Consider the following 10,951-nt stretch of genomic DNA (forward strand, 5'->3'; position numbering starts at 1 on the left):
TTGCCTTGGTAATCATTTGAACTTTATTAATGATGATTTCTATTCCCATTTAGAATTTTCATACACATTTGCAAAAATGGATTAACAATTCAAGCAAAAAATACTAGGCGACTACTAATGTGATTGCCAAACCAACTATAATCCATAATGAATGATAAAGTGGATCAAAAATGATCACCTTCAGTTTCCACTCCAATGTTAAAAGATGGCGATCTCAAATATTTTGGGTCCACGGACCTCTGACAGTGGAGAGATATTTCCAAGAATCCCCGCAAAAACATACACTTTTCTAAAGCTTATTAAGTCGAACCAAAAATGTTCTTTACAGCAATATGTTGTATGTGCCCCCCACTAGTCTAAACATCTCATTCTGATTAATATTGCGTTTGTGAAATATGAGTTAAGAAGCAAAATTGACCATTTTGCCACTTGCTGTTGACTGACAATGTTATCAAAGTTTCCAGGTCACAACCAATCATGGCTCAGCTTAAAAAAACTGTTGAGCAATAATTAGTTATGACTTGAGACCTGGCAACTATGATGTCATTTTTAATTGACAGGAAGTGGAAAAATGGCTGCCCCTTGATATGAATAAAGAAACAGGTGGATTTTTCCTGTTTATAATTCATATTCCACAAATGAAACATTAATCAGAACACTGTGTTTCGAGTTGCACGGCACACATTATTACAAAGAAAATTCTGGGGTCGACTTTCCTTTTAAACATTCTTGTGTATTCTGTACTTTTAAATGCCACGGGAAGTTACCCATTCTTGAGGAAAATGTAGGGTTAAAATGGAATTTTGTTATGTATAAATTGAGTTACAAGCTTGGTCACAAATTCAACTTATAAGTATTCTAAAAAAAATACAGTATATTTTCTTGGCCAATAGGCCATTGTAGACTCTCAATGCTATTGTTCACAGAGTTTGAGAACCACTAGAGACATTACAAAAATCACATAAAATCTGTCTCATGACAATTGGACTAAACCTTAGCATCTCATGATGTACCTGTAGCTGTTTCCACAGCTGTGATCTGACAGCTGGGATCCTCCGTGGTAGCCAATTTTCTTGACCTAAAATGTGCTTCTGTCTTAAAGTCAACACACTTTTCAAAAGCATAAGTGTGATGTCAAAAGCGCACAGATCGGATGTTAATTCCCCACAGTCCCACGTCACGTTTGGGTGCCTGTGTTATTTAGTGCACTCGTCTACGCCGATGCCGCACTTTCCGGGTCGACCGTATTGAAGACGCCGGGGAACACATTTTGCACCAGGGAGGAGTAATTGATGTTTCTCACTCTGCTGGCATCACGCCGCAGATTGACGTCAAACTGGGGAAGACAGGGAAAAAAACGTGTGTAGTAAAAGAAGAAAAGTTACACAAAAAAACAACTGTCTGTATTTTTTTTATCGTCCATTGAGCTGTTTCTTCTTTGGACAGGTCGACAAGACACATAAAAGACAATTTTCTCATTCCCCACCAAGGAAGGACACCAAATGCCTGACTATTTCATGTCTTATCAGATTATCCTTTTGTCTGAGGCGATTGGATTTGAACAATGGGTTTGTTTCAACAATAGTAGGATCCAAAACAAGTTAAGCCCAACAAGCTTAAACATTGAATCTGTTCAATATTTACGACCACAAATCTTCACCTATGACGTGCATCAAAACAAATATGAATAAATGAATGAGAACAAATCTCATTACTACACTGATTGTATTAGATCGAGAATGTCTCATCCTAAGTTTTGCCTTACTTTCAGGATGTCGTCAGGCATCACCGGGGCGGCAGGATGCTCCAGCCAGTTGATGCCAGCCAGGAAGGCGTGGTAGTCTATCTGGTCCCCGTCTGCAAACCTTGACACGAACACGCACACACACGAGCATCCGAATCATAAAGTACAAAGGAGATTCGAGAACTGTATGAAATCGATCCCGCCTTAATATAAACAGGTCATACTTGTGGAGTAGACATGTAAGCAGGTTGTCGGAGACGGGGAGCTGGAAGGTTCTGCAGATGGTCATTGCCTCTTTGATGGACGCGCGTCCTGTTCTGAAGATAGATTTACAGAGGAATCAATATCTACGTATATAATTTTATGTTTCGTAACAACTTCAAGTAACTCAAATGAGACGTTTTTCTTGAAATTCAAAATAGTTCCCTAGTGTTCTAACAATATGACTGTGATCTTTTGTTTTGTCAGAATACCCCAAGGATTAAGATTAGAGCAAGACTATTTTCACTTCGCCGAGATTCCGATATATTGAGCAGAGTGGATGGTTCTGTCTCATGAATATAAGACACTGCTCCGCTCACTCTGTCCCCCTCTCCTGTTGGGCCACTACTGAGCACGGCCTTTGTTACCATGACGACTGGGGGCAAATCCAAAGTGCTTCAATGAGGCTGGAACGTACTTGTTCTCAAGCAGCCTCGAGTCTCAAGTGAAAAGTAAGTTCCCATGAAGATGAAGTCAAATTCAGAATGGGTCGCTTTCAGACATACGTATAAGAATGAGGCAATAAACAAAAGATTAACTTTCATAGTGGGTGGGCACTCGGAGGATCTCACTATTGATATAGAAGCAAAAAATCGTGACCTTCGAAAAAATGCCTACAGTAACTTGTATAACATGGTGGATGTGGCGTAGAGGGGATTGTCCTGGATTGCCAGTTGTTTCACACTCTGTGATGCCACAAAATCCGGATTCCCATTCCTGTCGTGCCATTTCATTAGAGCCATGAAGAACAATCAACACCCGCCAGGGTCTCAACACACACACAGTATGAACAAACACGGCTGCTTGACCTTGGCATTGTTCTTGTTCCTTTTGTTTTGGTTGTAGTTAAACATTTTCTTTGTAAACTGTGATTTTTTTTTAAATCGAAAAAAAAATCCAACTTTATTTTTATAACTTAAGAATGTATTTGAAAGAATTTTATCGTTTGGACAATTTCCTAGAAAAGTAATATTAAAAATAGTTCTTGGATAATAAATCTATTCTAAATATAAAATAATTCCCCTGAAAATATAACTTCTAGTAATATTAAAAAATTTCCTGACAACTTTTTGTCTTGTAGTTTACAATGTTTATCAAAAACATTTTAAATGTTATTTCGTAAGTTTACAGTTTTGTTCATGTAATTTCAAATGTTCACTTTTTTTTACATCTAGTGATTTAGTGCGCTAAAAGGGAGGAAAGAAAATGAGGAAGGTGACATAGAGATTGCATGTGTGTGCGTGTGTGTTCTTCCACACTACATGCCATTTCTTGTCTTTAGGGTCCATCTGGTTCCAATGCTCCACTCCCAAAGCTGGAACTAATGCTTGCTCGGAGATCTGGGGGCCACTGCACGATGGATGCCTGGTGTGACGCCTACGTGTGTGTACGCATGTGTTCGTTTTTGCTCGTTAATCCGTTATCTGTGTATTTTATGCCTCATTCACACTAGGCGATTTCAGACTGAGATGCTTGGGTGCTCACCGAGGACTCGCAAATCAGCGCCTGCGTGCTCTGTTCTCAGACGCCAGCCAAGAAGCTGACGCGTTACCGACGCATCCCAGGCTTTTAAATACCTGGGTGAGTCTGCGATGAGATACAGCCATGAGAATCGAGGGGAGTGTACGAATTGGCATGTGTGACAGCACGAAAACATCTTAACGATGATGCAGTAGTTGAAAGGAGAGCTCCACGTCAATTAATGGTTACGAATTTTGCGGAATGGATTGTTGCTTCATCGTGTCTTGAAGTAATTGAGGCAAAATGGCATGTTTTGCTTATCTTCAACATACCAGCGGTGGACTGTCAACACCATTAGAAACATTGACCTACATTTAGGCTACAACCTGTGTTGCCATGACAATTTAATCAATCGGATTGAACAGCCAGGGACCGACTGACATCTGCATTTTCCTGTCTTCTGATTGGTTGGTTTAGGCAAAACTTGTTCTGGCCAATTTTGAGATGTATGTGGAATTATTTGAATATATCAGCATCTTCGGTGAGTATGATGTATTTTATATAAATGTAATTAGTTCAAATATTTTTGCTGTGCTATTAGAATAATATGATATGGTTTAATATTCTCAAAATATGAGTATCACCCTACTTGCTGAGGTCCTGGAGTTCAAACGCTTGGGTCATGTCAGGGATTTGATCAAAGTCTTTCTTCTTGAGGACGTCCTGGGCCACAGCCAGCATCAGGCCAATGTCAACTTCAGGTTGCTGGTGCTCCGAGAAAGATCGAGCAAGCACTAAAACCTCATGCTCGCTCAGCCCGCACTCCGTTGCCATCAGCAGGCCCCTGTGATTTAGTCAAACACAGAAAAATAGTCAACTTCTAATTTTTTCACTGTATGGAAAATGTAATGAGACATTATCTTAATATTAACAGTTAAGAACAGGATGACCCATTTGTGTTTAAACTTTTACTGTTTAAACGTGACAATGAAATACACTACAGTCCAAATGTTTGAAATGTGTCAGAATTTTCTTTTTAATAAAAAAAAAAGACCATTTATTCTTGTGATTTTACAAAAAAAAAATTCTCTGGCCTTGATTAATTACTTTTCTAAAAATACATTATTCACCTAAAATAATGTGATATTCTCTTTTTTAATGTATATCACTTTATTTACAATTAGACACTTTTTAGCATCTAATGCTACTTAACATGAACATTGTTCTTCATTCTTGTCCATGTAAATTTATTTATAATTTTTGTTTTTTGAAAGGCCCATCAAACGTTTTTTTTTGCAATTACCTGGAACAGAAATTTGGTGCCAGGTCTTATTTTAGTGACGGTGGTTTGAGCACTGCACATGATAATTACTGATTCATCCTTTCAAAACATCATTTAGCCCACTTGATGCAGTACCCAGACAAAAGACAGAAAAATGGCAGCTTTTGCAAACAGCGTAAAAGAGATCTTTTTAAGATAATACCTGAATGACTCAAAGTTGACAAATCCACTGTTGGTAGGATCGTTAAGGTTCAGAAAGTTCTTGATTTCACGCTGCTTCTCCTCCGGAATTGACCGTAGTTTAGCCAGGATGTTGCCAATATTGGCTTTGGGAAACTTAAGACAATTACACACAATATGGCATTAATAAATTGACCGTACGTCCATTATTCAACATAATACTTTCTTCGAAACCTGCTCAGCATGTTGCTCCAAGTAGTTGAGGGTGTACTCGTCCGCATCCAGGAGCTGGAATAGCCTGTTGTTAAGGCAGAGGCTCGCCCCTATGTACAAATCTTGGGCGGTGAAGTATTCAGAGGGCTCGCTTTTAAACACCTCCTGGCCTGGCTTTTTGACGCGACCCCGTGCCAGAAACATGCCGCCCAGCAGACCTGAAGATCCAGAAAAGAGAGAGCGTTCTGAAGCTACAGTCTCAAACCGTTGTCAGTTTGTAGTTCATGTTCGGGCTCACGATTCGAACCTGAGTTCTTCTGGGAGCGCTCAAACACGCTGATTGAGTCGTTACTCAGGTAGAAGGAGATGATGAACTCCCTGTCGATATCCACCTGACTGGTGGTTACCATCTTGGCATAGTACTTGAGCACATTACTTTCAAGGCCACATCTGTAAACAAATAAGAAGACCCATCATTGCACTCATATTTAACTACCCAGACAATTTAGAGTTTGCAATTAAGCTAACATGCATATGTTTTGTAAATGTTTTCAATAGTGCCCATCTTGTTCAGGATTGAAGGTAGTTGTAGTCTATTCCAGTTGACTGGGCAAAAAACAGTAAATGAGACAAATAAATAACAACACATTGCTAGTGAGCAGGAACCGCTTCAACCGAACCAACCATCTGCTCAAACATTAATAGGTTATCAATATATAATTTGTGTAAAAACAACAACAAAAACAAATGTGACACTTGAACATTAGTCTGTGTCAACACTGGCAAAATATGTGTCCAGAGAGGTCCACCAAATCACAGACAACTAAAAATGGCTGATATATGGTTGTCAAAGTGTGCTGTGTTGGAAAAAACAAATATTATGATGTGTAATGTGACCCAACCTGTCATATTCCAAGAATTTTCTGAGATCTTTCTGTGGGGGTTTGGGCAGCAGGCGCTGGCAGGAGCTTAGTGAGTCCTCTTCGGAGCCAAAGCCATTATAAGGAGGTACAAGCCTGGGGGGCTTGGGGGCTACAGGAGCTTTGTACAGCACTGGGTTGAAGTCCTCTGGGAGGTGGAATGGGGAGGGGGTGGAGAAGGAGAAAACACTTAAAAGAAGACAAACCCTGGGAGAAGCGCCAAATGATCAGAGGGTCCGAGGTAATCCATCCGTGAGGGTGCACGGCATCTCGGGCGGACGTTAACCCCGCAACGACCTTTGACTTCTAAGAGTCAGACAGCAACTTCCATCACCATGCATCACTCTGCCTGCTTTATGACTGTGACTAATGCAGCAGAGCCCCAACATTCTGCCCAGGGTAGCAGACTCATCCTAACCCGGCTTGGGTTACTCATGCTGGAGGGCAGCTTGCCTGTTGTGCCCCTCCCAATGCCCTCAATGATAGCAGCCGAGAAAAACACAGAAAAGGAGGTACTAGCTAGTGTCTCTGTCTGACAGTGGCCCTTTTCTTTTACCACTTTTCTTGCTACACCCTCCTTCCAAGACAGTATGAAGTCTCTTTTATACAAAGATCCCAAAATACTGCCACATCGTAGCCCTAACAGAAGATGAGGCATTTGTCTGTCTTTTACACAGAACTCAATGAAGCAGGAATTTGCTACAACTGCATAACATGCCTTAATAGTCCATTTACTTTATAGATACACACACCACAAAAAAAATCTCATACAGTAAAAAAAATAATTCAAAAAAATAAATGCATCATTAAAACCTTGCACATCACCAACATGAACAACATCGATGCAAAAACATGAGCAAATAAAATCACTTATTCTTTGGTTGAAAAGAAATTGCTCAAAACTAGTTAATGTCTCCTCTAATGAAGTCATTCATCAGTTAAATTACTCCTTAAAGAAAAAAAAACCATTTAAAAAAAAAAAAAAGGGGAAAAACGAGACATAATAATATATAATATTTTTTAAATACTCAAGTAGGATCCCATGGTGTAAAAATATAGAACATAACATTTCTGTCTCTAGTCTGCCATTGATCAGTATGTAGAAATAGTACCAGAATAACTCAAGGTAGCCACAATATAAAACTTTTATAACAATATGTGCAACGCTCATTAATGAAAAGGGTTGAGTGTAGAACGAGTGACATGCATATGTGAAAGCTTACTGACCTCGAGTGGTTAAACATGTACATTACAAAAAGGAAGGAGCAAAAAAAAAAAAGAGTCAAGAATAAAAAAAAATAAAAAAATTAAGAGTGCTGCTTTCAGTTACCTATAGCATACTTGCTGCGGTAGTATTGTTTAGTGAAGTGATCACAGTCGGCGATAATCACTTTCCTGCCCCACACGTTCAACTCGCCACCCACAGTCAAATCACATTCTTTATAAAACTCCTCCTGGATGGCTCCTGTCTGTAGGAGTATGTAAACATTAGCTGAGCATATATTATTATTGCTCATGTGATTTACTTTGTCTATAAGCATAAAACCAATCGGAATGATGATGATGTACCGTACTTTGAGGCTGTCCAATATGAAGCGGTCTCCTTCTCTGGTAGAGGCCAACACATTCAGCACAGTACGATTGGTCACCTCTCCGGGTAGATTCAACTGATTCGAAGCATGCTGTGAAGACTGGAGATGATAATAATCAAACTTTTGACACCATGACACCTCCGCCAGCGACATATACAGTACAATATTGAGAGGCAGAAGAATGAAACGCTTTTTTTCGCGAGATGGCTGTGAATTTTTTCCCAATGTAAAATATGTGTATTGGCTGGTTTTGCATACTTTCTTCCAATTAGAGGTGATCTGGGTGAATTTGGATGGCAGATTCTAATCAACCTTTGGATTGTTGACATTTAATAACAGGCGCCGGTGCAAACAAAGTTAGCAGAGTGAACGCGCACACGCATGACAGAGGCCTGGCTGTCTTTCAAGTTGAATTAGGCACTCGGCTGGTGGAAACAAAATGCCGGAAGGGAATGGGGCTGTCAGAGCAAATGAGGTCTAGAATGATGGGATGAGGTCAGCCAACCACAAGGATGAATGTTGTGAGTGGTTTCCTTTGCGGTTATTGCTCTTCTATGAATGCGCTCATGTTTATTTTGTTACCGTTTATCCAATTAAGTGATTTCAATCAAAGTTACAACAACAACTAAGTGATTTCAAGCCTAGTGGTGGCTGCATCCATGGAGAGATTTCAATAGTAGTGGTAGACTATACTAAACCAGCTACAGGTCAATGTTTATGAAATAGGGAAGGAGCACATGTATCTATGGCCTGGCTGCTGAATATAAATAATATAATGATTAAAAATAATAAAAGAGGAACAGAATTTACACCAGACATAATCTTACCCACCTTGAAAATTGTGATGACCATAGAAAATGAAATGGAACATTATGCAACAAAAATGATGCAGTTCTAATTGCTAAATAAAATATACATATACGTACGTGCGTGTGTGTTAATCATTATATCAAGCACCTCACCTTTGGAAGCTTGCTGCGACGGAGGAATTTTGACGCCGTGACCCTACCGGAATTCGGCGGGATGACTTCCCTAATCTCTATTGTGTCATCGGCCAGGAAGTAGTGCAACACAAGCTCTCGGAGATCTCCGTACATGGCACGAGTGTCGTCCCAGAAGCAGAAGAAGCGCAGGACTTTGCGGTCGTGGTCCAAGAACTGTTTAAGAGTGTCTCGCCTCTCGTACGGCCGCAATGGACTCATGCTTTTCTCCATCTGGGGAAACAGTTTCAACTTTTACATACATCCTGCATTGTACTGAATCAACCACAATTCCCCCCCAAAAATAACAATAATGATAAGTATAATAATTGTAAAGGGTGTAACCTTTTCCCGGTGGTTACGGTATGGGTCTTCGGGCACAGCAACGGGGTCATTGAGTATCACCCCACATTTAGTGAGAAAGTTCCTTGTGAACTGGTCACAGTTGGTGACGGTGAACGTGTGAGCAAACAGCACCACTTGCTGGTTGAGGTTAAAGTGGAAAACGTTGTAGAACTGCTCCTGCCTGGGTGGTGGCAGTGGGATGCGTTGGCGACGAATCAGAGTCCCTTCCAACATGAAAGCACTCATGAGTCAAATACGTATCATTAGAGACACACTGTAAATAAAAAAAATAAAAAAACTTGTACGTTTTTTTGGGGAGCGTGGAAGTAAAACAAATAACTGAAGACCAAACTATGCTCCAATGTTCCCTTTGACATGTAAGCAGAATTTGTTCACCTTGAGGAATTCCGCTGTTTTTGTACTCTGGCTCAACCACTTGTATTGTATCATCTTCCAGGTAGAAGTAGATTTTACACCTCCGGATTCGTTCCCCCTCATCGGGAGCCTCTGGTACCGCTTCCTGGAAGTACGCCTCAAAACACAGCACCTGCACAGTAGGGATGATTGGAATTTTATCAATACGTACTTTACATTGAATTTGTGATGTAAATGAAGGTGCCCATACCTGTTTGTCAAAGGCAACCCATGACGGCAAACCACCGGTCGCCGCTGTGGGATAGACAGAAGATTTTGGTTTGATCCGCTGTCCCGGCAACAACTCGCCTCCTATGCCTGGCTTCTCTATTCCGGCCAGCAAAGGCTCCCCACTGGAGTAGTCAAAATGTTGGGATTTGTGGAATTTCTCCTTCAGCAACTGGAATGCAAAGAAAAGAATGCAAGGTATGACAACGGATGAATTATACCATATTGGGATAAAGTAGATACCGAGCAGAAAGATTTGTGGACAGTCTTATTTTATTGATCAATATATTTCCAAGGACATCACATTCCACACCTTTCTGTAACTCCCCCAGTCAATCCGTACCTCTGTTGCAATCTCCTGATGACATTCTGCGATACTCTAAGTTTGGTGCCCGCTCACCGTTGAGAACATGAGAACATCATGTTTAAAGTCTCGCAATGAAGTAAACTTGATCAGGTAATGTCATCTTGGTCTCATGATGTCAAAATGTGAATGTTTTAAATTCAGAAATGTATTGGTCAATACATGGATTAAACACCACTTGTGAATATCACTATCATTTCATTAAGTCAGCAATTTGAGCAAATAGTTCAGACATATGAAGTTTTGAATGTTTTTTTTTTCGAGTGAAACATTTTGTCGCAAATGAAAGGGAAAGTTTGTCAAAAGCTTTTGACCCTGTTTTACAACCTAGAAAGTTACAATGAATTTTCTAATTCATTATACTGCACATCGGTTAGAAAAGTGGTACATGAAAGAATCACTGAATTAAATATTCAAACTGCATTACAAACTTTTATTTTAATTCAGAACAGTACATTTACAATTTTTTATTCGTTTTCCAACATTCATTTAGGAATGTAGGACTCCTAAAAAAATTTCGAAGTTGTGTTAATATTCAAATATTGGTTTATAATGTTAATTGGCTCTTTTACTTTAGGAATAAAAAGCCAATCTACCGCGCTCATTAAAGGCCTGTTGGGGAGGTCAATTATTTTCTTTTGAGCTGAACATTCTTTAAAAAGATTGAGAATCATTCAGGTTGTTGGAGTTAAGACTCTTTAGACATAGGAAAGTTAATTTATAACAATCCTGCTTTCCGCCCCCCTTCCAAGTTAGGCAGGATTCGACGTAGTTTTGACCGCGTTTCTTTCACCCCCGTCCCCGAAGGCATGTAAATTACGTAAACAAGTTTGACAACATAAAATATACGTAGTACATAATCGTCACGGTACTTACGTGTATATTTGGAGAATTTCCAGGAAGGAAAGGTAACGCCATTGCGGAAAAACGCGTAATGTAACAAAACGTGCTTCCAGCAGTCCGCAGC

General features: G+C 39.9%; 1 protein-coding gene across 2 annotated transcripts; it reads right to left on the reverse strand.

Annotated features, from left to right (window-relative positions):
• Window positions 1–585: 585 nt before the first annotated feature.
• efhc2 (EF-hand domain (C-terminal) containing 2) lies at window positions 586–10,902 on the reverse strand. 2 transcript variants are annotated; one of them, XM_085920751.1, is made up of 15 exons: window positions 10,861–10,902; window positions 9,604–9,792; window positions 9,375–9,525; window positions 8,979–9,202; window positions 8,616–8,867; window positions 7,636–7,743; window positions 7,392–7,530; window positions 6,044–6,209; window positions 5,449–5,591; window positions 5,163–5,359; window positions 4,951–5,084; window positions 4,116–4,310; window positions 1,969–2,061; window positions 1,766–1,865; window positions 586–1,336 (listed from the first exon to the last, which is right to left on the reverse strand). In XM_085920751.1, the coding sequence occupies exons 1-15, from the start codon at window positions 10,900–10,902 to the stop codon at window positions 1,214–1,216; spliced, it is 2,256 nt and encodes a 751-aa protein (XP_085776877.1). In that variant the 3' UTR covers window positions 586–1,213. The 2 variants fall into 2 exon arrangements, with proteins under 2 accessions (XP_085776877.1, XP_085776876.1); XM_085920750.1 differs by having other exon boundaries at window positions 7,636–7,752.
• Between the last annotated feature and the right edge of the window lie 49 nt (window positions 10,903–10,951).

This window comes from Syngnathus leptorhynchus, chromosome 9 (genome assembly GCF_054491065.1).
Source record: "Syngnathus leptorhynchus isolate UIUO chromosome 9, UIUO_Slep, whole genome shotgun sequence".
NCBI lineage: Eukaryota > Metazoa > Chordata > Actinopteri > Syngnathiformes > Syngnathidae > Syngnathus > Syngnathus leptorhynchus.